This window comes from Microcebus murinus, chromosome 16, assembly GCF_040939455.1.
Source record: "Microcebus murinus isolate Inina chromosome 16, M.murinus_Inina_mat1.0, whole genome shotgun sequence".
Lineage (NCBI taxonomy): Eukaryota > Metazoa > Chordata > Mammalia > Primates > Cheirogaleidae > Microcebus > Microcebus murinus.
This window is the reverse complement of record NC_134119.1, coordinates 25,785,967-25,812,206: the sequence shown is the minus strand read 5'-3', so window position 1 is coordinate 25,812,206 and position 26,240 is coordinate 25,785,967. Positions and strand designations below refer to the sequence as shown.

The 26,240-nt window shown below is 54.4% G+C and overlaps 1 protein-coding gene across 1 annotated transcript; it reads right to left on the bottom strand.

Annotated features, from left to right (window-relative positions):
- Positions 1–789: 789 nt before the first annotated feature.
- On the bottom strand, positions 790–24,749 carry ADRA1D (adrenoceptor alpha 1D). Its single transcript, XM_012755247.3, has 2 exons — positions 23,507–24,749; positions 790–4,853 (listed from the first exon to the last, which is right to left on the bottom strand). The coding sequence occupies exons 1-2, from the start codon at positions 24,615–24,617 to the stop codon at positions 4,252–4,254; spliced, it is 1,713 nt and encodes a 570-aa protein (XP_012610701.1). The 5' UTR covers positions 24,618–24,749; the 3' UTR covers positions 790–4,251.
- Between the last annotated feature and the right edge of the window lie 1,491 nt (positions 24,750–26,240).

Below are 26,240 nucleotides of genomic sequence, written 5' to 3'. Positions count from 1 at the left end.
TGTAGATGCCTTCAAGGCATCCCTTCCCCCAGCTGCTGGCTCTGGAAGCTCTGGTGTGGCCCCAAGTCCTGGATTTATTCTTGATTCCAAGTGCATCCTGCAATTTCCGTTTAGTTTCTCCCCAGACCAGAGAATGTAGGCTGGGGTCCCATTCAGCATCCCCTTTGCTTTTCCCTGCTTTCCCCAAGGGCTGGGGGAAGGGAAGAAACACAAAGCCCCCCTAACTCCCCTTCCCAAAGTCCCTTCCCCCAGCACCTCCTGGGGCTCCCCAGAGAGCCCCCAGAGCAGAGAGGCTGTGGACCGGTTTAGCCTTTACAAGCATCTGGTTTTATACTTTACTGGAGCCACAAGAAGAGAGAGAGAGAAAAAAAAGGAAATTCTTTCCAAGTGGCCGGTGAACATGTAACCCCTGGGCGTGTCATACGCTGGGAATAGAAACAGGGGCAGGAGGGCTCTGAGGACTCGGAGCTCTGACAGGTCACTGAGGGGAGGGTGGCCAAGGTCTTAAACCCTTCCCCAGGGCCTGTCAGCACTTGGAGTGGGAGGGACCAAGGACTGGCTTGTGGCATGGTGGTGAGGGGCCATGGGGGTGGGATGGCAGGGCTAGGTGGACTGGAGGGCACGTGGAGGGGTGTGTCCTGCCACAGCCCAGAGTATAGCTGGCTCTCAGGTTGTAGGAAGACTGGTGGGGCCAGCGGGGCTGAGGGCCTTATGAGGATGGTGACGTAGAGCCAACTACCAGGTAGGCAATGAGGCAGTGTCCCAGGGAAGGGTCAGTGGGCCAACTCATCAGATCCAGTATTTAATAAGCACTTAAGCCCAGCCCTGAGTCTCCCTGGGGACAGAGAGCCTTCCCCTGTCGTGCATGTAGATGTAGAGTCTGCCAGTGGACTCTAACCCTGGATGATCTGGACGCGAGCTGCCGGGGAGGCTGCAGGAAGTGCAGGGCTTAGTTCGAGCAGGGGATCTGTGAATGGAAGGAGGGAAGAGCCCGGAAGAGGGAGAGTGGACGGGGGCCTCAGGAGCCTGAAGCGACAGCTCCGGTGGCATCTTTGTGCGTGAATGGAGTTGAGGAGGCAGGTTTTCAGGAGACAAGTGCCTTGGAGCTTGTATTTGGGGTGTCTGGAGATCATGGGGGGGGCGGCGAACGCACATCTGGAGCTGGAGATGGCCCCTTGGGAGTCATTTATGTCTAAGTGGTTGTTGAGATGACTTGGAGAGGACAAGATTGTGCGAGAGTGAAGAAAAGGAGAGATAAAACCCCAGGGAACATTTAACGGTGGAGGAGCCTGCGGAGGGAGCAGAGAGAGTGTGTGGTCAGCGGGTCAGAAGATCAGAAGAGATCCCAGGGGTGTGGCCCAGAGGCAGGGCGTGGACATTTCGAGAAGCAGGGGGCGGTCACCAGTGTGGCCTGCCACAGAGACAGAGGGGAGGAGACCAGGGAAATGGAAGGTCCCAGGTGACTTGCAAAAGCAGCCCTGGGGATGTTGGGGACAGAGGTCCTGGGAAGAGTGTGGGAAGCAAGGCAAGGTGGGTGGCAACAGCACAGCTGGGGAGGGAGGACAGACCGGAGCTGGGGTCCTCCAGTGGGAAGCAGGAATGAGGCTTTTTAAGGATGGGGGGACACTTGTGTGAATGCCAGTGTCCAGGTGAGGCTTGCTTCTGTCCCTGTCACACCTCACAGGACCATCCCTTTCTCACTCACACACTTTCTCGGGCCTCACCCCATCCCTTGAGGGTCATGTAAAAAAACTCCTACTCCTTGCAGACAAGGCCCAGGTTCTACATGCCTCTCGGGGACAGTCTCTCTAATCAATGTGTGGGCCAGCTTGGGGCTGGGGCACCCAAGGGCCCAGGAAATGGTGCAGTGAATGCACTTCTTCCAGATGTTCCCAAACCACCTGCAAGAGGTTCCCTCCTCCAGAAGGGCTGTTGCTGTTTCCGCTATTCTTCTTGGCCACTCTGTGGCCCTTTGCCATACCCCAAGACCAAGGTCAGCAGCACAGGGCTTTATTGATGATTAGAATAAGGTCCCTGGATGCCCTTACTGTGGCATGGCCTCTCTGGGGGCTCTGCAGCCCTCCCACGCCTCCTGTAAGCTCAGTGCCTGGTGTGGGGGTACAGGTGGAGCAGCTGTGTGGGGAGGGCTCACGGCCCAGGAGATGGGGCCGAGGCTTGAACATCAGACATGTTCTGCTGACAGACTCGTGACCACAAGTCTCATGACTCATCACCATGCTGAGAGCAAGTACAGGGCAGCTGCTGGCCCCTCCTGCCTCCACTCCCATTGTGTTATCCAGGCCAGAGAAGCCCCCAAATCCTCCTGATGAAGGTTCCCTTTCTACCTCCCCTCTTCCCCAACTTGACCTCCTGTAAGCTCAACATTCTCCCTGCTCAGAGACCCTCCCCAATCCCAAGCCTGTATTGAAGCAGGTCTGGTTTACCCCAGCCCAGGAGGCCAATGTTCAATTCTTTGACACTGGGGCCTGCCCCCTCACTGACCACTGTTCTGACCAGTGGCCCCTACCTCTGTCCCTCTGTCAGAGGACAGTGGGAGCTGTCCCCACCATCTCCAGCCTTAGGGAAGACTATATACTACAAAGTAGGGCCCTCTTTGGAGTATACAACTTACTCCCAGCACCCAACATGCTCCTAGCCATAAACTGCTCTTTGGGGGATGCTGAGAGCCTGAAAGCCCTGGACCTGTTGTAGACCCACTGTGTGAAATGTCTGTGTCCAAGCTGTGATATTGGCTGCCTTTGTAACCTTATAAAACTTGGGTGAGAGGCCTGAAAATGTTATGACCTTTTGAACACACTACCTCCCTAGTACAGGATGAAAACTTTTGGCTCAAAATACTGGCCCATGTTGGCCCCAGCAGCTGGCTCTTCCAGTTTCAGAGCATCCCCGGACACCCCAGGGTATTGTTTAACCAGCTCTTGTTCCAAGAGTCCACTGGGCCACAGCCATCACTCCTATGCTGGTTGGATATATAGGGTTGATATTATTCAGCTGAAGACTGAACTGCCTGCAATCCAGTGGGAATATGACAAGTGGGAATATGGCATTTTACTCAAAGCTAACAAGCCTGGTTCCTAGGTACGGGGCCTCTTACTAGCCATGTATACACGTCTACTTGGGCTCATATGTTTTTTCATGTAACGTTTCACCCATTTAACTGATGGCCGCCTTTCTCACTGAGGTCCTCAGAGCATCACAGATGCATCTGGGGAGACTGACAAAGGGAAAATTTGTGCTTATGATCACTATCTGGTTCCCAAGACTGATCATGTGAATTTTAAAAGCCAACAAAACCTCCAAATCCTTTGGTCATGCCAAAAGTCCTAAAGGACAGCAGCCATCAGTTAAAAAGCCAGTTAAGTTGAAACTAGAAAAGCGAATGCAGAACCGATCTATCCTGTTATGGGCCTTTAGTACTTGAAGGATTTTAGGGGAAAGAAAAGTAGTTCTTTGTGGGTTATGGGCTAAAGAGGGACAGTCTGCACAGTTTGGACAAAATAGAAGTACTCTTACTAATAAATATGTCTCAAAATGACAGATAAAGCCTCACCCAGTTGGTGGCTTGGAATCCCAGCAAGAAGTGATGGGCACAGGCACAATGAGCTATGTACAGTGTAAACAGTAAGGCCCTTGTGGGGCGGTAATGAGGGCCAGGGCCAGGTGATGGGGTGTGCATGGAGATGCCTGGGTAGGGGGCAGTGGGCCCAGGGGCAAATACAACAGGCTTGTATGACCGCCATCCTATCTGCCACAAAGCTTGTGGGTGGTGGTGGCAGGTCCACTGGGTCTCTGCAGTCGGCAGTAAGGAGAAATTATGTCCATGGAGGAGCCCTGGCCCCACTTTTCCCTAGGGGAGGCCCTGGGGCCAGCCAGGCGAGGCCTTTGTGCCTACTCCCTGAAGAGCAGGGGCCGCCTGCCCCGCCAAACTTGGGGCTGTCTGTTCAGGGTTCAGGGCATGGTGGATGGGGCAGTGTTTCTCAAATAGGGATTGGGAGCAAATGGCCCTAGGGAACCGGAGCCCACAGCCCCTCTCTCCTAAAGGAAGAGCTCTGGGCGCCAGTGTCCAGGAGCTCGTTCAAGGGCTCCAGCCCCAAGCCCCACCCGAGTGCTTCAGGGATGCCACAGAGCAGCCACCCCATGACTTTCCCGGTCCCTGATTTACACAGACCTCTTGAACAAAGCCAGCCTCCCTCCCCCACAGCTCAGCTTAGGGGCCTAGCTCAGGGGTCCTTAAATATCAGTCTCTTGGAGGTTGCTGTAGTCGTCGTAGGCCTGGCAGGTGGCGCCCTCGGCCATGTCGTGGGGGACGCCCAGGGACACGGCCTCCACCTCGGAGCGCAGGGAGCATGCAGCCTCTGCCCGCTGGGCGCCGCCAGCGCGGATCCTATGGGACAGGCTGGAGACCTTGGCACGCAGCTGGGTGGCGGGTCTCCGGAACGGCCCGAGCAGGCGCCACTGGCGGAGGGCGCAAGGCGGCTTTCGACGGCCGGCGACCGCAGACTGCACCTCGGGCGTGCCTGGGGGGTCGGGGTCAAGGTCGGGGGACGCGGTGAGGGCCAGCGGGGCCCCGGGGGGCGCGACGCCGGGGCCGGGGGCGCAATCGGGACGCAGGCCGCCGGTCGAGGCCCGCCAGTGGTGGCCGTAGACGCGCCAGAGGGGGCGGCGTCGCCTGCGACGCCGGCACTGGCAGCGCAGGAGGCGGAGGAAGGCGCGCTTGAACTCGCGGCTGGAACAGGGGTAGATGAGCGGGTTCACGCAGCTGTTGAAGTAGCCGAGCCAGAAGATGACCTTGAAGACACTCTCCGATGGCTTCAGCTGCGGGAACAGGGAGCCTGCAGGGAAGAGAGACCGACACTGGTTAGCTGCTTCGGGAAGGGGGGGGTCCTGGCAGGCCCTGGGCGCAAAGGGACGACCCTCCCTACCCTGCAGGACCCCTGACTTGAGTCATCCACGAGGAGCCATCAAGGTGTCTCCCCACAAGGGATCCCTGATATAATTCAGGAGGTCCATGAACTTGGATAGAGAAACATATTGTAATCATCTTCATTTTTACTGACTTGTACCTGAACTCGATCATTTCCTTCAAGGAGTGTAGGCAACAAACCACAGCAGAGTTAGACAAAGCCATGTGAAATGATTACAATACCAGTTTTGTAGATCAAAACTGGTATAATATTGGCAGTTTTATATGATTCAAACTAGCACTAGCAGTTCCCACAGATATTTTCCTGTCACATTCATTTGTTGCTGATGTTTTGAAATAGTCTCTCTGTTCTGTCACTATTTGGAAATGACAGTCATGAGAACACACCACTAGATCTTGTTATTTAATGCTTAACGTAGAAGCACATTTATTGCTAAGTCACAAATTTCCTGTAAAAATATTTTGACAACTTTCCCAGTAAAATCAGTTTCATTTGCAATCCTTTGTATTTGTTTTATGCTTTTGAAAGCATGACTCTGCGAGAGGATCCACTGGCTTCACCAGATGCCTAAGTAAGTAGTCCCCAGCACAGAAAGGGATAGGAGCCCCACAATCAAGTGTTGACCAAGGTTTTTCCCATGCCAGGCACTGTGCTGGGCTCATCTGTGAGGAGGCATGAAACATGGCTCTGGCTCCCTAGGTAGCAAGTGAATAAAATATCATTGAAACGCAGGTTGGGTGATGGTGGTGCTCAGTATAGACAGTCCTGGGCTTACAATGTCTCGACTTAATTTTTCAACTTTACAGTGAAAAGCAATACATGTTCAGTAGAAACTGTACTTTGAGTACCCACACAACTATTCTGTGTTTCGTTTTCAGTACGGTATTCAATAAATTACATGAGCTGTTCAACACTTTATTATAAAATAGGCTTTGCGTGAGATGATTTTGCTCAACTGTTGTGAGCACGTTTAAGGTGGGCTAATAAGCTAAGCTACGATGATGTGCAGTAGGTTGGGTGTGTTCAATGCACTTTCCATTTATGGTATTTTCATTTTAGCAGGGGTTTGTCAAGATGTGACTTCACTGTAAGTTGGGGAGCATGTGTACGTGCATGAAGGGTGGGGGGCTTGGCCTCAGAGAGAGCTTGGGGGGCTCAGAGGTTGTACGTGCACGTCACCCACCTCCCACCACACAGAGACCGTTCCTGGTGCTGAGACGCCGCGGGGGAAGAGGAGGGTCACACAGCACCAGGTGGAACAGGCTTCTCAAACCTTGGTCACATTACCCTGAGCCAGTTATTTGGCCACCTCAGTCTTACCTTCCTTTTAATATTGTTTTTTCTGGGAAGGATTTTGTGAAGATTCATAAATTAGCACTTGGCAGGCTCTTTTTTTTTAAATTATTTATTTTACTTTTTAAAATTTTTATTTCCCTTTTTATCTTTTGTGGTTTTTTCCCCCAAAATTCATAGATTGAAATGTGGGCTCTTAATAAATACTCCCTGTCCTCCCATTTCTGTAGCTTTTGAGAGAGGTGACCTCAGCCCTGGGAAGGGACCCAGTTCGTAGCTCTGGAGAGTGGACAGAAGCAGATGACACCTGGTGGGTTTGGGGGCCACTGGAGCATCACTCAGGGTGTGTTGAGGAGATGATTTTCCCTGGGAGAGGGGTCAAGCAGTCCCTGGAATGGGGCCACCAGGGCTGACCTTGGCCTCCAGGAAGGTGGCCCTCAAGACCAGCATCCCTCAATGGCTGCGAAGTAAGAAAGAGTGCTGAAAATAGCTTTCTGACTCAGGCTACCATTCTTTATATTTAGCCCAGGATGACACATCAGTGGACTATGCTTTCCAGTGGTGAGCCCGAAGGCGGCCAAAGGGCATCGTTTTATCAGCATGGATTTTATTTGCACTGGTGGGCAACGTGGCAAATTGTAGGATGGCTTGGGTCTTGTTGCAAACATTAACATTCTAATTTCTGCTCAGCCAACCTGTGCGGAAGTCTGCTGTGAGCTGGGAGTTCCCTACATGCGAAGGAGCTGGGATGCAAACTCAGCCTTTCCGCCCCAAGGTTCTCCCACTGTATCCTGTTGAGGTTTTGTCTTACCTTGGGTTCTCCCAGAAGCAGACGCTGAGACAGGGATTGAAATGCAAGTTGTTAATTTGGGAGGTAAATGAAACACCTGGAGTGGAGTGGGGGGGAAAGACACAGGGAAGGAAGGAAGCCAATAAAGGGTATGTTATCAAGTTAGTTACCACTGTAGGCAACTGAGGCTTAGTCCCGCTGGGGAGCTCGGGGCTGCTGTGAAGAACACAACCTCAGAGTTATCCCGCCAGCAGGGTGAGGGAGGTGGGGTATCTACACACCCGTTCCCATCAGTCAGTGTCTGGGATGCTCCCTGTGGGTATTCATTTTCAGTACTTCCTGCCTGCTACGTGGGTGGACTACATGGATTTTGGTGGGCAAAGAAAGCCCCTGGGCAGAGAAATGCAGGAGGTGCTGGGGTAGAAGTTGGTCCACGTGCACTGAAGGTCTGGGGGAGGGGGTGGGGCACCGATGGCCTGTGCCACAACTTTGTTTTATTTGCTCTCTGCCCACCGTGTGCAGACATGTTGCCTAGAAATACAAACGTCTGTTGTCCTTAAAAAGGAGGCCCTCAAAGGACACCTTCCTGTACCTGCCCCACCTCTCCACCCAGGCACCCAGCATCAAGCCGCCCCTGCTCTCTTGTGGTTCCAGCGTCTCTCTGCAGTCTTACATATGTCTGTCTTCACGTGCAATAGCCCAGTGTCCACACTGACCTCTCACTGTGCTCTGGCCATGACAGACCTCTCCGTCTTGCTTCTGGGTGTTTGCACATGATCAACCTGGAATGCCCCTCCTCTCTACCTGGTAGTGCCAGCTCCCATGGCACCTCCACCTGGAAGCCTCCCTTACACCCCCTCCTTGCCTGGCAGAGTTACCTGTACTCCTCCTCCCCCCTCTCCCGCTAGCACCTCACACTCACTTCTCAGTGCCAGGAATGCTGTAGGACAACTGTCAGTTTCCTGTCTATTTCACCTTTAAATGCTAAGCTCCCCACAGCATGCTTGGTGCACAGTAGGTGCCTGATACATTCTTGGACTCTTCTCTTTGTATCACACTTGGAATCTCATCCATCACCAACTCTTTTTCACCCCCCAATCCTCCCCAACTTTGATCGTGGTTTCCCTGCTCCTGCCCTTGTGTCCCCAAAGCCTGTTCTCCACACAGTAGTTGGGGGGATTCTTTTAAAAAAGCGGTTCCCAACCTTTTTAGCATCAGGGACTGGTTTCACGGGAGACAGTTTTTCCACAGACTAGGTGGGTCTGGGGAGGTGGAGCTCAGGCGGTGATGTGAGAGATGGGGAGCAGTGACGCTTTGCTCACTCCCTCTGCTCACCTCCTGCTATGCGGCTCCCCTTTCCTAAGTTTCATGGAAGACAATTTTTCCCACACCTGCTGTCTCCTCTGCGCTTCACTCTTCATGGCACTGCCCCTTCTCCCCCCATGGCCCCAAGCTGTGGACACTGCCTTCATCCACCTGGCGTGCCTCTCATGCTACCCTGGCTTCCAGGATGCAGAGCTCTTGGTTTTTCCACTCCTTGTCAGTTTCCTTTGCTGCCCCTTCCTTGTGTCCCCGCTGTTAAATGTAGGAGCACCTCATTTAGTCTTGCAGTATCCTCTCTCTGCATTCTCCTGGCAATGTCACCCAGGTTCATGGTGTTAAATACTGACCTTACAGCTCAGACCTCTCTCCTTAGTTCCAGACACAGATCCAACTGCTGCCTGGACATCTCCATTTTCGTGTCTACTGACCTCACACTTATCTTGCCCTCACGAAGCTTGCATTTCATTGGGGAAGATAGGCAATACATGGGATAAGCAAGGAATGTGTGAAGGTATCAGAGAGTAGAACATACTAAGGAGGAAAAAATAAAGCCAGGGAGGGAGGTAGGAGGTGGGGGGAGAGAAAAGGGGGGATGTGGCTGGGGGTGGTGGTATAAATTTTGGGTAAGTGGCCATGAAAGGCCTGCTGAGAAATGCAACATTTGAGTAAAGAGCTGAATAAAGTGACTGAATGAGGCGTGTGGACATCCAGGTAGAAGAGCATTCAGGCAGAGGGAACAGCAAGTGCAAAGGCCCTGAGGTGGCCTTTGTATGTTTGCAGAACTATGATGAGGCCAGTGTGGATAGCATAGAGTGATTGACGGCAGAAAGGAAGGAGGTGAGGTTAGAACTCGCCCCTCCAGCATGCGCCCTCCCACCCTGTCTGAGACGCCATCATCTCTTGTCTCGTTGAATCCAACAGCCTCCTCAGTGGCCTCTCACTTGCATCCCTGTCCTTTGATCTTTTCTCAACCTGGCAGCTAGAATAACTTAAAAAAATTGGTTATGTCACTTCTCTGCTCGAACACCTCCAATAGCTCCTCTACCCCTGTAGTAAGAGCCTGTGACCTGCATACACAGCCCCGAGTGTCCCCCAAAATCCCTCCTCTCCTCCACTGCCCACCTCCACTCTGTGCCAGCCACACTGCCCTCCTCGTTGCTTCTTGGACATGCCAGACACACGCCCACCTTAGGCCCTGCACTTGCTTTTCCCCAGAATCTTCTCCTCCCCCATGGCCACGTGGCTCATATCCTCACCTTTCCGGTGAGTCATTCTGACTTCATATTTAAAATCGTGATGTCCCCCCATCTTGTGCTTCCTAGCTCGCTCAGCTGGCTCTACTCTGTTCCATGGCACTTGTCACCTTCTACCATTCTGTTTGAGTCACAATTCATTTTATCTGTCATCTTTCTTCCTGGCATGGGTGTCCCTGGAGCAGAACTGGTGTCCGTTTTGCTTGATGTTGCACTCCAACATCAGAAGATCCATGAGCACACTGGGCACACAGCAGGTGCTCAACACTTGCTTAGTTTGCTGAATGAGTCTCTCTCCTCTATCCTACATGTCCACCGGTCACGACGCACAGTGTGTTTGACATCCTGTCTAGCGGGCCCTCCCTTCACTGTGCTCCTGAAGCCCTGGCTTGGTCTGTCACCTTAGATGGCAGCAGCAGCCCCTGATGACCTCCCAGCCTCAACCTGTCCTCTCTGCTTTGCATACAGCTGTTGGGAGGCTTTTCCTAAAAAACTGGTTCCTCTTCTTTCCGCCCTGAAAACCATCAGGGACTTGTAATAACTCCAAGGAATCAGCCCAAACTTCTGGTGCTGCCTACAAGGAAACACAAGCTTTCTAGGGCTATGCTGTCTTCATCTGCCTTCCTCTAAATCCAGCCAAGTCAAGCCCCAAGCAGGCCCTCCCACACGGGCTGCAGCCCCAGGATAGGGGACAACCACAAACACCGCTCCCTCCCGCCCACTTCTCTCTGCTTCTAGTTCTGCTCTCCCATGTGGTGAGTCTCCACCCAGCTGGCTCGGCTGCCCCAACCTACCTTCCTCATTCTCTGTACTGGGGTGCCTGCATCTGGAGTCTAACCTAACGTCCAGGGGCCGCATCCACTGCTCAGAAGAGGCAGAGCATCTCCTGGGTCTGCAAGAAAACCCGCTCTCTGGCATGTTGGCTGGGCTGGCCTGGCCCGCATGTTACTGGGGAAGCAGGAGGGGGTGGGTTGTGTCCAGCCTGGCTCCTCCCAGCCAGTCCCTTTTCCTAAGGAACAGGAAGGGCTGGCCCAGGAGGGGCTGCTGAGGCCCTGGTGGAGGCCGTTGGGGCATGGCTGGAGCTGGACAATTGGCCCAGCCTCACCGAGGACGGACAGCTTGAAGTCAAGGGGCAGACTGTGTGATTAATAGCACTCTTTTGGCACCACCAGAAGGGAACTTGTTCTTGGCAGACCGTCAGAATTCACGGCCAGCCTTGCTCCTAACTTGTAGCCAACCATGAAATATCAGGCTGCGCCCCGGCCTCCCCCATTTTCCTACCCTGCCTCCACTAGTGACTGCTCTACCCACAGTGAGCCTGTCCCTCTGGCCAGAAAGATGTGAGTTAAAAATATCTCATCCTTTCAAATATTCAGGGCTCCTCCCACCTGCAGGGCTAGGAGAGGAGGAATTCCCAGCCCCAGTGCCTCTTCCTCTCTCCCAGTTCTCTCAGCTGCTCATACAGTGGCCCTGACCCTGGGACTCTGTAGCATTGTCCCGAGGAGAGGCTAGGACCTCTGTCCCACAGCAGGCCTCTTTGCCAGACTATAAAGGGTCAGACAAGCCTCTCTAATAAAGTATGCTTGAGCTGAGACCTGAAGACCCTGTTGGGGAGTGGGCCATGCATCTATCCATGGAAAGGGAATTCCAGGCAGAGGAAAGAAAGGCACGTGCAAAGGCCCTGAGACAGCAGCAGGGCACTTGACAAGTTGGAGAGACATCCAGGAAGTTAGGGTGGCTGGACCAGAGAAAGGGAGGGCAGAATGGTCAGAGATAAGATCATTTTGAAGTGGAGACAATCACGGAAGGCTGCCAGGAAGAGGCAAGCTGGGAAGGGCCTGTATCTCAGATGGCTGTGAAGACATGGAGGGGTGAACTGAGGGCACTGTGGGGCCAACTATGCCAAGCCAAGTCTATCAAATTTCTTGCATGTCAATTGCATTGACCAATTTTCCATGGTGAGAGGTAATGGCCATGGTCCTGCCATCTGAGATGGAGCAGGAATAGGTCAGAAGTCCTTCTGTGTCCCCACATTTGCCTTGGGATCTTTGAGCAGAGGGCTGGCGGAGAACCACTTGGGTGGCCCTGGACACCCCTCTGTAGCTGCAGGGGCAGGTGAAGGGAGAGGCAGCTCCTAGAGCCGCAGAGGCTGCCTGGTGGCGTGCAGGTTAGGGAGATGACTTACAATCTGTTCTGTGTCCTCTCACCTCCTCTAGGCCTATGCTTCCCTCCTCTTCTCCCTCCTTTCTCTCTTCCCACCTTCCCTCTTTTCCCCTTTCTTTCTCTTCGCTGTTGTCACTTCCTAACTCAATGATTTCCTTGGAATGGCCACACCCCACGCTCTGCGTGACCAAGGCCACAGTTCTGCACAGTGGCCCTTGTGCTCAGCCAAACTGAATCCTGGTCCAAGCCTGAGCCTCTTGGATCTGAGGCCATGATGACAAATGGCTCATGGATCGGAGCAGAGCAGCACTTGTGCAGAGCAGAGAAGGCCCCCAGGCAGCAGCCACTGTGTCCAGGGGTCCCAACACTGAGCTGCCTGGGCATTGCCCACTAGGTCCTATGCCAGCTCTCCGGGGCCCAGGACCCCGTTCTCCTGAGTGACCACCCGCAGAGTGAGGGAAGTCACATTCTCTAGCATGCACAGGTGCTGGTGGGGCAGGGCTCAGGCAGGGCCAGAGATGGTCTTGGGAACTCAGATGGTTCCTCTTAGGGGATGGGCTCAAGGACTCTGGGTGTCTGCTGCGCTCTGTGAGAGGATCAGGCCACTCGAGAAGGGGTCGTGTCCCATGGCAGTGCTCAGGATACCCGCTCAAGGCCAGCATTCAAGGCAGAAGGGAACTGTGTGTAGGGGGTGAAGGGTTTGCCGTGATTTAAAGCTGAAAACATGGCTGCTGACTAACCCTTAATCCTGGCCCCACCTGACCTCTGACCCAGGCAAGAGGTAACAAGGGCTTGGGTTCCGATTTCAGAACTGGCGCTTATGAGCTGGGAGACTTTGGTCATGTTATTCAACCTCTCTGTGCCTCAGTTTTCTCATCTGTAAAATGGGGCTGCTCATAGTATGTACCTCATAGGACTGTTAGGAGGATAAAATGATTTGAACGGTGGCTGCCTGGCACATAAAATACATGTGTTTGCTGATTAATTAATTAGATAATTAAAGTGGAACGTGGGGATGGCAAAACTGAAACATACAGAAGGGATGTTTGAGAGTTTAGAGTGACTGACCAGGGGGTGAGGAAGGGGGACACTGGGGTTGACGCCTGGCTTGGACCCCAGGTGACACACAGAGATGCCAAGTGCCGAGATGGGGACACCATGGGGGGAATGGCAGGCTGGAGGGGAGGAGCAGAAAGTGAGCCCAGGAAGGGAAGACAGCTGGGGTGGGGTAGATGGGATAATGCTCCCAAGACATCCACACTTTGGAATGTCACCTTAATGGCAAAAGGGTCTTGAGATGGGGAAATTATCCCGGATTATCCAGGTGGCACAAAGTAATCACAAGGGTCCTCAAAGGGGAAGGAGAGAGGCAGGAGGGTCCTGGTCGGAGAAGATGCGAGGACAGAAGCAGTGGCCGGAGCAGCGTGGCTGCCGGGTGGGGGAAGGGCCGGAAGCCAAGGACTGCGGCAGCCACTAGAAGCCGCAAGAGGCCAGGGAGCAAATTCTCGCCTAGAGCCTCCAGAAGGAACGCAGCCCTGCTGAGACTGTGATTTTAGGACTCCTGACCTTCAGAACTGTGAGGTGACACATCGTTTTGAGCCATTGGGTTTATGGTAATTTGTTACGGCAGCCAGAGGAAACTAACATGGGCTGGGCTGGGCCGGCTGAGGGGCTGGTGGGACCTTGGAAACCGGAACTTGGGCCTGAGCTTAGGAAGGCTCGTCTGCACACGCGGACCCGAGAGGGAGAGGGACCTTCTAGGAGGGCGGGGAAGGAGCAGCCAGAGGATCAGCAGGGTGACGGGGAAGAGAAATGCTGAGGATCGGAGGAGAAAAGCGGAGAGGAGACTACCAAACTGACTCAGGCAGCAGTGAGGGAAAGCAGGACTTCATAGAGGCCCCTGAGTGTGAGGATCTGGCAGCCCTCGGTGACAGTGCCAGTGGCAGGGCCCGGGAAGTGTGTGCCCTTGGCCGGGGACATGAGGGGCGAGGCTGGCAGACGCCACCCTGGGCAGGGCTGATGCAGATTGGCAGGTGGACAGGGGCGTTCTGGTCAACATCAGTATCGGGATAGTCCCTTAAGGTGTAAGTAGCAAGGAACATCCTGCTAGTGGCAGAAAGGGAGCAAAGATTACAGTGAGCAGTGGGGAGGGGGTACGGGCAAAGAGGTCACTGGGCTGAGAAAGAATCATTCTTAAGAAAGCTCTGGACGTGTCTGACTGCTGTGTGTGTGGGCAGAGGAGAGGTGGAAGACAAGGAGAGCCGAGCGGTAACAGATAAAGTAAGTTTCCTTAGAAACGAAAGAGGTTGTGAGAGTCAGAGCTGACGGAGAACCTGCAGGACTTCTGGGTCCAGAGGCCTCACTAATGGAAAGTGTGATTTTTCTTCAGCAAATGCTCAGCAAGACCCTGCTTTGCACAAGCTTGTTAAAATTTCAGGTCTCTTTGGAATATTTACACCATGGAAATGGGCAGATGGCTAGAAATCAGCCCCTGTCCCAGAGCCAACTGGTAAACACTTACCAGCACACCACATGGCCAATGGCCTGGTCCAGGATTTGGGACTCATGGAAGTAGGTGGGGGTGACAGAGTTAAAGACAGTGAGAGAGGAGGAAGTGGCGAATCATGGGCCTAGCTGGCCAGGGAAGGGGGGGGACGTATAGTCAACTGGAGGACAAGGTGAGGGACTGGAAGAGAAGTCTTAGTCAAGGTTGGGGTCAATGAACAGGTATAATAGGAGCTCAGCAAGGAGAACAAGAGCAGAAGGACTCAGGTGGCAGATTCAGGGAGGACTGGGGGAGGCAGACAAAGGTGGGCATATGGTCCAGGGGACAGTCCCAGGAGAATGGGCAGAGGGGGAAGGTCACTGTAGTCTTGAGGCCAGAGTGTCATCATTGGTCAGCCTCAGCACAGTGGAGTCACACCAGTGACGAGGGTAAGGATGAGAATGGGGAAGAAAGCTTGTGACTTCAATACCCAAGTTTTTAATGAATGGAGCAGAGTGATCAGTAATTTATCAGAGGTCTGGGAAAATGTATCGGCAGGAGTTGGGCAGAGGGCAAGACCCTCAGGGGAGGAGGGATCTGTGCCCAAGGCCAGAAGCCCACCCCCATCAGTATTGTATTTTTCTTATATAAAAAATAAAATGCATTTCCTAGCTCTGTCCATAGAATCAGTGACCAACTCAGTATCAATGAACAGCTGAGGGATCAGACAGTGGTCTTCAAATTGTCATTTTCCATTTAGAGAGACCAGGGCTCATTAGAGAAATGGCTAATTCCAGGTCTGAGGCAGAAAAAATACAAGCTGGGCCTGAAACGTCTCATCAGACAAGAAAGCAAAGAAGAGCCCAAGCCTCTCTGGGTCGTGCCGAAGGTCTCAGGAGCCAGTGTCAAGGGGTGCTCACCAGCCAAGCCCCAAACAGTGATGTCTGTAATGTGTCGGCAAGGACGTCTAAAAACCATGACATAATCATGGCGCTAAAACAACTTCAGTGGTCATGACCAGAAAGAACGCCTGAGAACTGACTTTTCCTTTGATAAATACAGAGGAATGCTGAGCATCTCTCCTGACTTTCCTGTACAGACTCTATGTCAACCAAACAGCTAGCGGTGCGCTCATTTTAGAATGCTAGCAAACAAATGCAGAAGGCATGATATAAAATTAGAATATCACCACTCTGACTCCCAGCCACGGTCAATGGCTGCTAAACCAGCAGGTGAGAGGCTGATGGGTCACTTTAAAATGGATGAGGGTAACAGTCCCTGAACCCTGATCAGTCTTGACACCACCAAAGACAAGAATTCTTGCCAGACCCAACCTGAATCTGCTCAGACCAGCTTTCAGGAAGCACAGGGAATAGAGGGACACGTTAAATGGCCCTATGGGGATGCAACCTTGGGACAAACAATCTGGTTTCTTCACTAAATAAATTGAAAAGAAAAGGGGGGGAACATATCAATTAAAGAAACCTAGAAGGCAAATCAATCGCATGCAATGTATGCTCCTCTTTTGGATCCTGCTTTTAACAAATAAACTAAAAATTTATTAGGCAACTGGCAAAATTCAAACACTAAGTAGATATTGGATAATATTAAATAATTGTTTTTATGTGTTATAATGGACTGTCGTTATTTATTTATTTATCATTTCTTTTGGAGACAGGGTCTTGCTCTGTTTCCTGAATGGTGATGTCATCACAGCTCGCTGCAACTTCAAACTCCAGGCCTTAAGCGATCCTCCTGTCTCAGCCTCCTGGGACTATGGGCGCATGCCGCCACACCTGGTTAATTTTTAATTTTTTTGTAGAGATGCGGTCTTGTTATGTTGCTCAGGCTGGTCTCGAACTCCTGGCCCCAAGCGATCCTCCCACCTTGGCCTTCCAAGGTGCTGGGATTACAGGTGTGAGCCACACTGCAACCCCTGGCCAGATTGTGTGTGTGTGTGTTTTTTAAAAGTTCATCTAGGCCAGGCGTGGGGCAGTCCCAGCTACTTGGGAGGCTGAGGCAGGAAGATCACCCCAGGAGTTTGAGGTTGCTGTGAGCCACGAACATGCCACTGCACTCTACCCAGGGTGACAGAGCAAGACTCTATCTCAAAAAAAAGAAAGAAAAAGAAAAAGAAAAAAAAGTTCACCTGGAAACATATATTGAAGAATTTGCAGATTAAGTGATATGATTATTGGGATATTCTTAAAAATAATCTGCTGTAGTGGGAAACTGGGTAGGAGTTGGGATGAACCCAAATTAGCCTTGGGGTGAAGCTGGGTTATGGGTAAAGGGGGCTGATTGTTCTCTTCTGTATATTTAGGTATGTGTCTGAAACTTTCCATGATAAAAAACCCCCGAAAAACCCTAGCTCATTGCTTATTCATAATAATTCACTTAATAATTATTCACTCAATAAATGTTAGTTGTTCTGTTCAAAAATTTTTTTAGGTCACATAAATGGGGGATCACCCCTAACTCATCACTAGTAAGGATGTTCAGTTCTAAATAAAGAACTGTTATGCTATGTGAAACAAGCCAGTCACAGAAGGACAAAGACTGCATGACTCTACTTACATAAGGTCTCTAAGACAGTCAAATTCATAGCACCAAAGAGTGGAATGGTGCTTGCCAGGGGCCGGAGGGAGGGGAATGGGGAGTTGCTAATCAACGGGCATACAGTTTCAGTTTGGCAAGATGCATAAGCTCTAGAGACCTGCTGTATAACACTGTGCCTATAGTTAACAAACTATTTATACTTAAAGATTGGCTAAGACAGTACATCTCATGTTAAGTGCTCTCATCACAATAAAATGAAATTTTAAAAAATTCTAAATTTCTTCTGTGCTTTGCTACCCAGACCCTTGGCATGGCAGGATGTGAACAGGCCATGGGTTTTGCCACTTCCTTCCTCTGCACACATTCACTGAGCACCTACTATGTGCCAGGTGCAAAGGCCAACAGGAGACATAATACCAGCCTTGTCTTCAGGGTTTTGGGCCAGGAGACAGTGATGCCATTACTGAGGACCCCTCCCCTTGTATCCGCAGACCTCTGCATGACCCCAGGGAGCTTGTGGAGATGGGTCCTCCAGCGCTTGGCCAACTCTCAGACACACGCGTCCGATCCACTCTCTGCACCAATGTCTGCCGCCAAAGTGTGCCTCCCATCCTGGACACCAATCCCTCAGCACGGCTCGCAGCCTGCCTCCCGCCTTCTCTCTTGCTGCCATTAAGGCACAACATAGAGACAGTCAATTTTATCAAGTGCACACACCTTAAGCATACAGCTTGATGACTTTACGTATGCGTGCACCAAGGTAATCACTGCCCGTGTCGCGACACAGAACACTCCCAGCCCGTTAGAAGGTTTCCTAGCATTCTCTTTACTTAGTCTCCCCTCGCCACACACACACACACACACACACACACACACACACACACACACACGGGTAACCACTATCCCAACTTTTATCACCATTGATTAGTTTCCTTTGTTTTTGAACTTCATATATGCAGACTCATATGTTATACACACTTTTAATGTAAGATCTGGCTTATTTTGCTCGGCATAATGTCTGTAAAATGTATCCATGTTCATTATTTGTCCTTGTGATACAGCAGTCTGGGGTATGAATCACGCTCTATTTATCCATTCTCCTGCGGATGGCATCTGACCTCGTCTCTGGACCCCTCTTCTCATAGACACGTTCCAGGTCTCCCAGACCACAGGGCCCCTCGATACTGCCATGCCATGTGCCCACACATGCACAGTTGCCTCTGCCCTCTCACCTCATGCTATCTCCGTGAATATTGACAATCACAGTGCATTGTGATAAAAGTACGTGCAGAGTAATTCAGGAGCACACAGGACACCTAAGCCTGGGGGTGGTCAGGGAGGCACACGCTATCACAGATCACAGACCCTCAGGATGGGAGAGAGAGGCCCAGGTGTGGCTCACAGTTGTCTGCAGTGGGGTCCTGGGACACTGGCTGGGCTGTCCTGGGCTTCTGATTATCAGAGCCTCTGCACAACGTGTACACCTTGAGGTGCATTTGGGAGGGGCCCTGGGCTCTGCATGTCTGGGGCTGCTTTGTGTGACAGCGTCCAGAGGCTGCCTCAGAGGCCAGTGATGCTTGGTGACCTGCCTAAGGAAAGACAGCTGGGAGTGCGAGCCCGGACTCTGCCTCTGGTCACCAGGATGTCTGGATGCCAGGGGGTGGGGCTGGCGTGTGTGTGTGTGTGTGTGTGTGTGTGTGTGTGTGTGTACAAGTCTCAGTAAACGGTCCACCTCTGGGCATAGCTGGGGGGCACGAAGCCAAACACAGTGAGGTGCTACTGCTACGAAAACACCCAGGAGAGACACGGCCTTTGGAGGCACCTGGGAGAGGAAGAAAATTCCTCTGCAGACGGGCGCTTGCCCGGGGCAGGGTCTTCCCAGTCCTTCCTGTCCCCGTCTCGCCTACGGGGAAGATGACTGTATGTCTACACCAAACCACCGGCACACACCTCTGGGCATGGGGGACTCTTGCGTTCTGGCTTTTGGGGCAGAGGCTTTCATCAGGCATTTTCCAGCCGGGCCACCCCTCCCAACGATGATGCAGCCCCTGCCAGGCCATCGCCCTTTTCTTGGGGTCCTTCAGGGCAGCCCAAAGCAGCGGACTGGAACTGCTGTCCTGTCAGACACACTCTGCAAGTCCCGGCTCCTCCGGGCATCGGGCTGAAGGCTCCCTGTGAGGAGGGCCCATTCGCAGGGTTTCCTGTGGTTTTCCATGGCACATAGCCCTGCACCGGCTTGAAGGGGTGAAGGTAGTGGGATGTACCCATGATGGGTGGGGCTGTCAAGAGCCCCTCCTCCACAGGCCCCGAGGACTGGTGTCCCTACACTCTACCCTCCAAACTGGAATATTGTTGAGACAGAAAGGGGCACACTGCCAGCAAATGCTGGTCAACAGGCACAGAGCAGGACGGTCCCAGGTCACTGTGTGCACAGCAGATGGCTCAGCGGGGTGTCAGCATGAAATGCAGGCAGGAGGGTGCCCTCTCACTCGGGCGAGGGGTGCTTCCTGGGTCCACACGCTCACTGCTCTGGCACCAGCAGCAGAGCCTGGGGGTCCCAGAGGGGCCGGTGCTGCCCTCCTCGCCTTGCTGCCTGGAACTGCAGCGTCAGCCACGTGAGGTCTGAGATTCTCATGGACCCTTTGCCTGTCCCAGGGGAGCGTGTGCCCTGCAGTTGCTCCTTGCAGGGAAATGGGGGCAGATGGAGGTGTGTGGGGTGATCCCTAGCCCCTCTCTGGGACCCTTAGGATTTTAGGTGCTGGCTCCTGTGTCCCTATCTTTCTGAGACACTGACTTGGGTCCCAGAAGCCCCCACAGTTCAGGGCTTCTGTGGTGCTGCTTTCTGCCCTGAGCCACGGCTGTCCAGGTTTACAGATGGCAGTCCACGGCCACCATGCCCACATCCTTCTAGGACTCTGGGCCCTCCTCCAAGGCTCTGATACCCCCGGAGCTGTCAGGGATGCTTGGCAGCTCCCGCCTCTGCTTCCACTTGGCTCTGTGTATGGACGTGTGGGTGAGGGCACCCCAGTCTGCTTGACAGCCCCCAGGTTGTGGCCCTACTGGGTGCCTTCACTGCCAGGGCCTACTCTGGCCTATTCCTTGCTGGCACACACTGCTCTTTCTCAGTCCCTCTGTCTCTGGTGCTCCCCGCACCTGGCATGGTGACTGAGACCTGGGAGGAGGAAGGTGCCACCTGAGCAGCTGTCCTGCTCCTGGCTGCCTCCTTCTCTGCATCCTTAGGTTCTTCCAAAGCGGGTGCTCCCCAAGGCTCTGCCCCCAGATCCTCTCTTCTCATCTCCTGCTGTCCTCTTTTCGGGAGACTGCACCCGTTGCTCCTGTCACTGCCACCATCCATGGCGCCATATCCATGTTCCCAATGACCTCTACCTATCAGCACACACCTGGCATCCCCATGCCAAGATCTGCCAGCCCCTTGGGGTTCACATTCCCTTTAAAAAGTTGCTGCACTGCTCAGAAGTTCCTTCAAAGGCACCTCCCTTCTCCCAGACCTGGGCCCCGTGCTGGCGGTGTCAGGACCTCCTGGGCCCCTCTCCCTCCTGTGCAGCTTCCAGGCCCCTCCTCCTCCCAAGCAGACTCTGCCCTCCCTCTCTGCTGCCCCCGCCCTCCAATCCATACTGAGCACATCGGAATATTCTGTTTCCTTGCTTCCTTGCTTGGCCTCTGTCATGTTTTCTTGTCCTTGCCAGATTCCACTCAATTCACCCCACCAGCTCCAGCAGCATCCCTGGGCTCTGCTCTGGGGCTCTCAGAGAGGTGCCCAGGGAGGCTGAGGCAGCACAGACCAGGAGGAAGGAGGACACAAGGCCCCCCGACGCCAAGTCCCCATGCCCTGCATGAGGAGCAGCAGAAATGTAGGATTGAGAAAGAGTTGTGCACGTGCCAGCAGGGAGCAAAGGCCATGGACATTAAAGGATGACCTCCTAGAAAAGGGGGGCATGTGATATGGTCCTCAAAAAAGCGGTAGCCGTTTGCAGTGTTGATGGGAACAGTGAAAAGTTAGAAAAACCTAACACTGAGCAGAAGGCTGGATCCACGCACCGTGTAATACTCTCAAATATCCTGCCGTGAAAGTGGCCCAGCAGAGAGAGACCTCAGCCTCAGCGCTGAGTGAAAACGGCAAACTGAAGGATGATGTGCGTGGCATAGCACCATTTGTATACATCCTAACGACACACAAAACAATATGACATGTTGTTACAGATACAGATGTGTGTAGTTAAGAATAAAAACATATGTACAGGAGTGATAAACACCAGATTTACCTCTGGGGAGGCAGGGGGAGAGAGAGGAAGGGACGGGAGCAGGGAATTTAGTTGTGGCTGGGTTCCATTTCTTTGAAAAAAGAAAGAAAGAAATCTAAGGCAAATATGGCAAAATGCTAACTTCGGTTCAATATGGGTGATTACAGGTACATGGGTGCTTGTTTTACTATTTTCTCCTAAGTTTCAAAGGAAGTTAAAGCAAACAAAGGAGAAAAAGAGGGATGTGGGATTCTGCACACGTGTGGAGCTTTCCCTACAGGGGCCGGCGTGGACCAAGGGCGAGGTGGTGGAGGGGAGAACGAGGGCGCCCAGGAGCAGGGCACAGCCTGGCCAGGGCAGGGGCTGGGGGCAGAGGCTAGGTGTGAGCTTGGGATCCCTAAATCCTGGGTGGGTGGGTGTCTAGTAGGGGGACACCAGCTTCCTCCTTCCCGCTTGTTTGTCTCTTCCTCCAAGTGTGCTGTTTCAAGTCCTTCTCGTCCCCTCCCTACAGCAGCCTTTGGCTGATTTTTAAGTGGGCGATTTACTCATTCCTTCCCCTGTTCTGAGCATCTACTACAAAAGCAATGGTTTACAGGGCACTTACCATGTGCGACAGTTATATTCACATATAACAACTCACTGAATTCTCACAACAGCCCTGTAGGTGTGTGTTATATTACTGTCACCACTGTCTCTATTTTATAGATGAGGAAACAGGCACAGAGGGGTTAAGGGATTTTCCTGAAGTTACACAGCTAGCAGGAAAGTGGCAGAGCCGGATTCGAACCCAGGCCATCTGGTGTCAGAGCCTGTGGTCTTCACTGCAGCACTCATATGCCGGGCAGGGTGCTGAGTGCAGTGGATTCAGTAACGACACAGGCGCCACAGCCCTGCCCTCACAGAGCTTCCAGGCCAGTGGGGGAAGCCAGACACCAAACCAAGCACCATACACGGATGTAATCACAACTGCTGAGCTAGTGGAGGAAGAGAAGCTGTGCTTCAGGGGAGAAAACAAGCAGGACGCAACTGAGACTGGTGGGTCAAGAAAGCTGAAGAGGGAACATTTAAGCCGAGGCTCGAAGGATAGGGAGTTAGCCAGGAGCAAGTGCAAAGACCCAGAGACAGGCAGGAACTCGGGCAAGGAACCTGAGAAGGCCGGAGGGGCTGGAGCAAGCAGGGAGCAGAGGGAAGGGCTGCAAGGCCCTGAGGGCAGAGGGGACATGGCCCTCACCTGGGATCTCCCTTACAGGGAGGGGGACCCTGGTTCGGAGGTAAATACTCACAGCGTCCCAATTTGGTTTGGACAATAAGAGATCTGAAGGTCACCCTCTCATAGGTGATGGCAGAGTCTGGATTTTGTTCTCAGGACAGTGGGAAAGCACGGGGGTTGTAGCAGGAGAGTGACATGTCTCATTTATAATGTATAAAGGTCACTGTGGCTGCGTGTGGAGAGGGCCTGCAGGGGCACAGGAGGGAGGCCATTGTCTCTTTCCTGACTCAGCGGAACAGTGTGCAAGGAAGCAGGCCTGGGAAAGGGAGGGAGGCCTGGCTTGGGCCGGTAGAGGTTACAGCCATGGGCGATGTACTCTGCAAATGTGTCCCCAGAGATGCTGTTCCCTTCTCCTCCCTGTGTTGGTCCAGCCCCGAGGCCCAGACTCACCCCTTCCAAGAGAGGGCTCAAGGGGTAGGAGGAAGCCTCCGGGAACAGCTGCCCACCTCCCAAGACTGCAGAGCAGCTTGTGAAAGAAACAGGAAAGTTCCCCGGGAGTGCTGAAGCACTCAGTAGATGCAAGCGATGACGATTAACAATATTAACTTTCCATTTGACCATTTGCCCCATTCCTTTCCTTCTCAGCCCCACGCAGTTCCCCTCCTTTCCAACGGGAAAGCCCAGGGCACTCAGAGATACCAGCTGGGAGGGTCTCAAAATGAGGCCAGTTTCCAAACGGAATGAGCACTGGGGGAAAGCAAGTGGCTTCTCCCGTCAGCTGATGTACCTGTTGACTGGCCAGGGCTGGCTGCCCATGAATGAATGAGTACACGTGGGCCCCCGCGCTCTGCACCCACCTCCCGCTGAGGGGTATGTACAGGGGACGCATGCACTGCTGGCCCTACGCTGTGGGCAGATGCCCGCACAGATTTCCACGGGCCTTTTATTTTTAGAGGGGTCAGAAGTGGAAGCCCAGGGCTGATAACATTAGAGGGGAAGGACAGAAAAGTTAGAAGTCTGTGAGCCAAGCCCGTTAAGCATGAAGAGCCTCGTGTCTGTCTCCAGTGGTGCGCGCCCAGCTGCCACTTAGAAGACCCCAGATGTTGCTCAATCTGCCTTCCATGGAGGGTCAGACAAGTCTGGGTGCCAGGAAGGCCCCAGCAAGGCACTAACACAGGTTCAGGGAGGAAGAGAAGGGGCTGGTGGGAGAGGGGTCACTCACCGAGCGGCAGGACGAAGAAGAAAGGGAACCAGCAGAGCACGAAGACGCCCACGACGATGGCCAGCGTCTTGGCCGCTTTCTTCTCGCGGGAGAACTTGAGCAGGCGCACCGAGAGTGAGCTGCGGAAGGTGTGGCCCTTGGTGCTGCGCGTCCCGTGCGCCCCGTCGGCGCCAGTGGCCGCCCCGCGGCAGTGGATGCGCAGCACCACCTCCGAGGCCTTGCCCCGCTCGCGCTTGACGCCCGCCTCGAGGCTGCGCGTGGTGCTGCGCGCGACCACGTACACGCGGCAGTACATGACCACGATGACCGCCATGGGCAGGTAGAAGGAGCACACGGAGGAGAAGACAGCGTAGCCTGCCTCCTCTGTGATGCCGCAGAAGCGCTCGTCCGGGGGCACCGGCTCCTTCCAGCCCAGCAGTGGCCCCACGGACACCACGAGGGCGACAGCCCAGAGCAGCGCCAGGATGGCGGCCGCCTTGCGCTCGGTCATGATGGCGGGGTACTTGAGTGAGTGGCGCACGCCCACGTAGCGGTCCACGGAGATGGTGCAGAGGCTGAGGATGGAGGCCGTGCAGCACAGCACGTCCACGGCGGCCCACACGTCGCAGAAGGCTCGGCCAAAGGCCCAGAAACCCAAAACCTCCATGGTGGCCGAGAAGGGCAGCACCGTGGCGCTCAGCAGCAGGTCAGCTACAGCCAGGTTCACGATGAAATAGTTGGTGACCGTCTGCAGGTGGCGGTTGCAGGCCACCGAAAGGATGACAAGCAGGTTGCCCGCCACAGCCGTGAGGATGAATGCTGCCAGGAAGACGCCCACGCCCACGCCCTGAGCGCTCACCACCAGCCCCCCGACGGCCGCAGTGCCGTTCACCTCGCCGCCGGCGCCCGAGCTCCCCGGCTCCCCGGCGGAGCTCCGGTTGTCCTCGCCGCCGCCTGCGCCCACCACGCCGCCGCAGCTGCCCGCGGCCCCTGGCACGCCACCCACCGCCGGGCCCTCCGAGGCGGCCGTGCCGCCCGCGCCGCCCCCGCCGCCGCCCGCGCTGGAGGCCCCGGCACTGCTATCCGGGCGGGGTCCCTCGAAACTGACGCTCAGGAGGTCGCGGAAAGTCATCTCAACGCGTGGCCGTCGGGGGCCGGGCCCGGGCGCAGGACGAGCGACTGGTGGGGAGGGAAACACGGGGCATAGCCGCGGGGCTCCGGATTCAGCCCCGCGCGCGCGGATCCCGTCGGGGTCCTGCCGAAGTTCCTGTGACGCGGAGCGCGGCTGCCAGAAAGCGGAGCTGCCCGGCCCGGGAGGCGGCCGGGGCTCCCGGAGGCCGGCGGTGGAGTCGGAGCGAAGAGCCGGGGCCGGCGACGCGCGCGGCTCTCTCAGCGTGCCCTGGCGAGCCGGCGAAGCGGCGGCTCCGGGCCGGGCGGTGCAGGCGGCGGCCACTGCGGCGCTCCCAACTCGGCGCGGGGGGCGGGACGGAGGAGGGGCAGCGCCAGAAGGGAGGAGGGGGCGACCCGAGCCCAGGGAGGGGGCGCCACACTCCCCAAGAGAAGGGTTCCTGCTCGCAGGGCAAGCGGGTGTGTTGGGGTCCAGAGAGGCTGCGGAGCTGGCGAGCACTGAGGTCCCGCAGCAGCCACCCACGCCTCACCGCAGGTGCCCACGCCCGCCCCCTCCCCTCTCCGTACCCGACACGCTCCCTCCCGCGCGTCTCCCGGACCCCCTCCCTTTTTGCCCTCGGCTGCGTTCCTTTCCTCCCGCCCTCTCCCCAGCCTCTAGGTCTCTAGCGGGTGCCCTTGGGCGCGCGGAGCGTAGAGGCGCGATTCCCGGGTCCCCCGGCTCCTGGCTCCGGCCGCCAGAGAGCAGCAAGCGCCCGGGATCTGCGGACTGCGGACCGGACCGCGCAATGCCGTGGCGGGTCACCTCCTGGGACTGCCTGGACAGATCTGCTGCACCTCCTTCCTTCTCTCAGGCCACTGGTCAGCGCAGGGTTTCAAACCCTTCTGCCCAGTGCGATGGAGAGGAGAGAGCCCGGGAAGGGGTCAGAAGCCTGTGCTGGGCTGAGACTAGGTATGATGGGCACAGAGACAAGAGAATACGTGGCTACAGCTCTCGGACCCTGTCCAAGACACATGGGTCTTCGTATACCAACTTCTCCACTGCTGCTTTACTCCGTATCAGACGTGGGAATAGCTTTCCATTGCTACTGTAAATAGTGGGCTTGTTCTGGGGAGGGCGTCAGTGCTGGAGGGAGGGTGGGAAAGGCCACTTGGCAGGATGGTTGGGGGGAGGGTGTGAGACAGTCTGGCTCCAAATCCCGGCTCTGTCTTATATTAGCTGTTCGACCTCTTTGGGCCTCAGTTCCTCATCTGTAGAATGAGAATGATAGTAGTGTCTACTTATCTAATGGCACGAGGGTGAAATGACTTAATGTGTGTTAGGGCACCAGAGCGATGCCTGGGTTTGTTAACTGAGTAGGGCTTGGCAGGGCAGAGCCTTTCTTGGGGCAGCAGGGAAGTTGCTGGTGGTTTGGGTAGGAGTTCTTACCTGGGAACCAAATATTGGCATTCAGGCTATGCGCTTCCTCACTGTGTGACCTGTGGCAATCTCTGGGCCCAGTTGTCTCCTTTATGAAATGGGGAAATGGGATTGGACGAGATCAGGGATTAAAGCAAGGAAACTCTTTCTTTAAGTAAAGTCTTCACAGAAGCCCCATATAAACAAGTAGATGTTTGTGGAGAAGCTTTG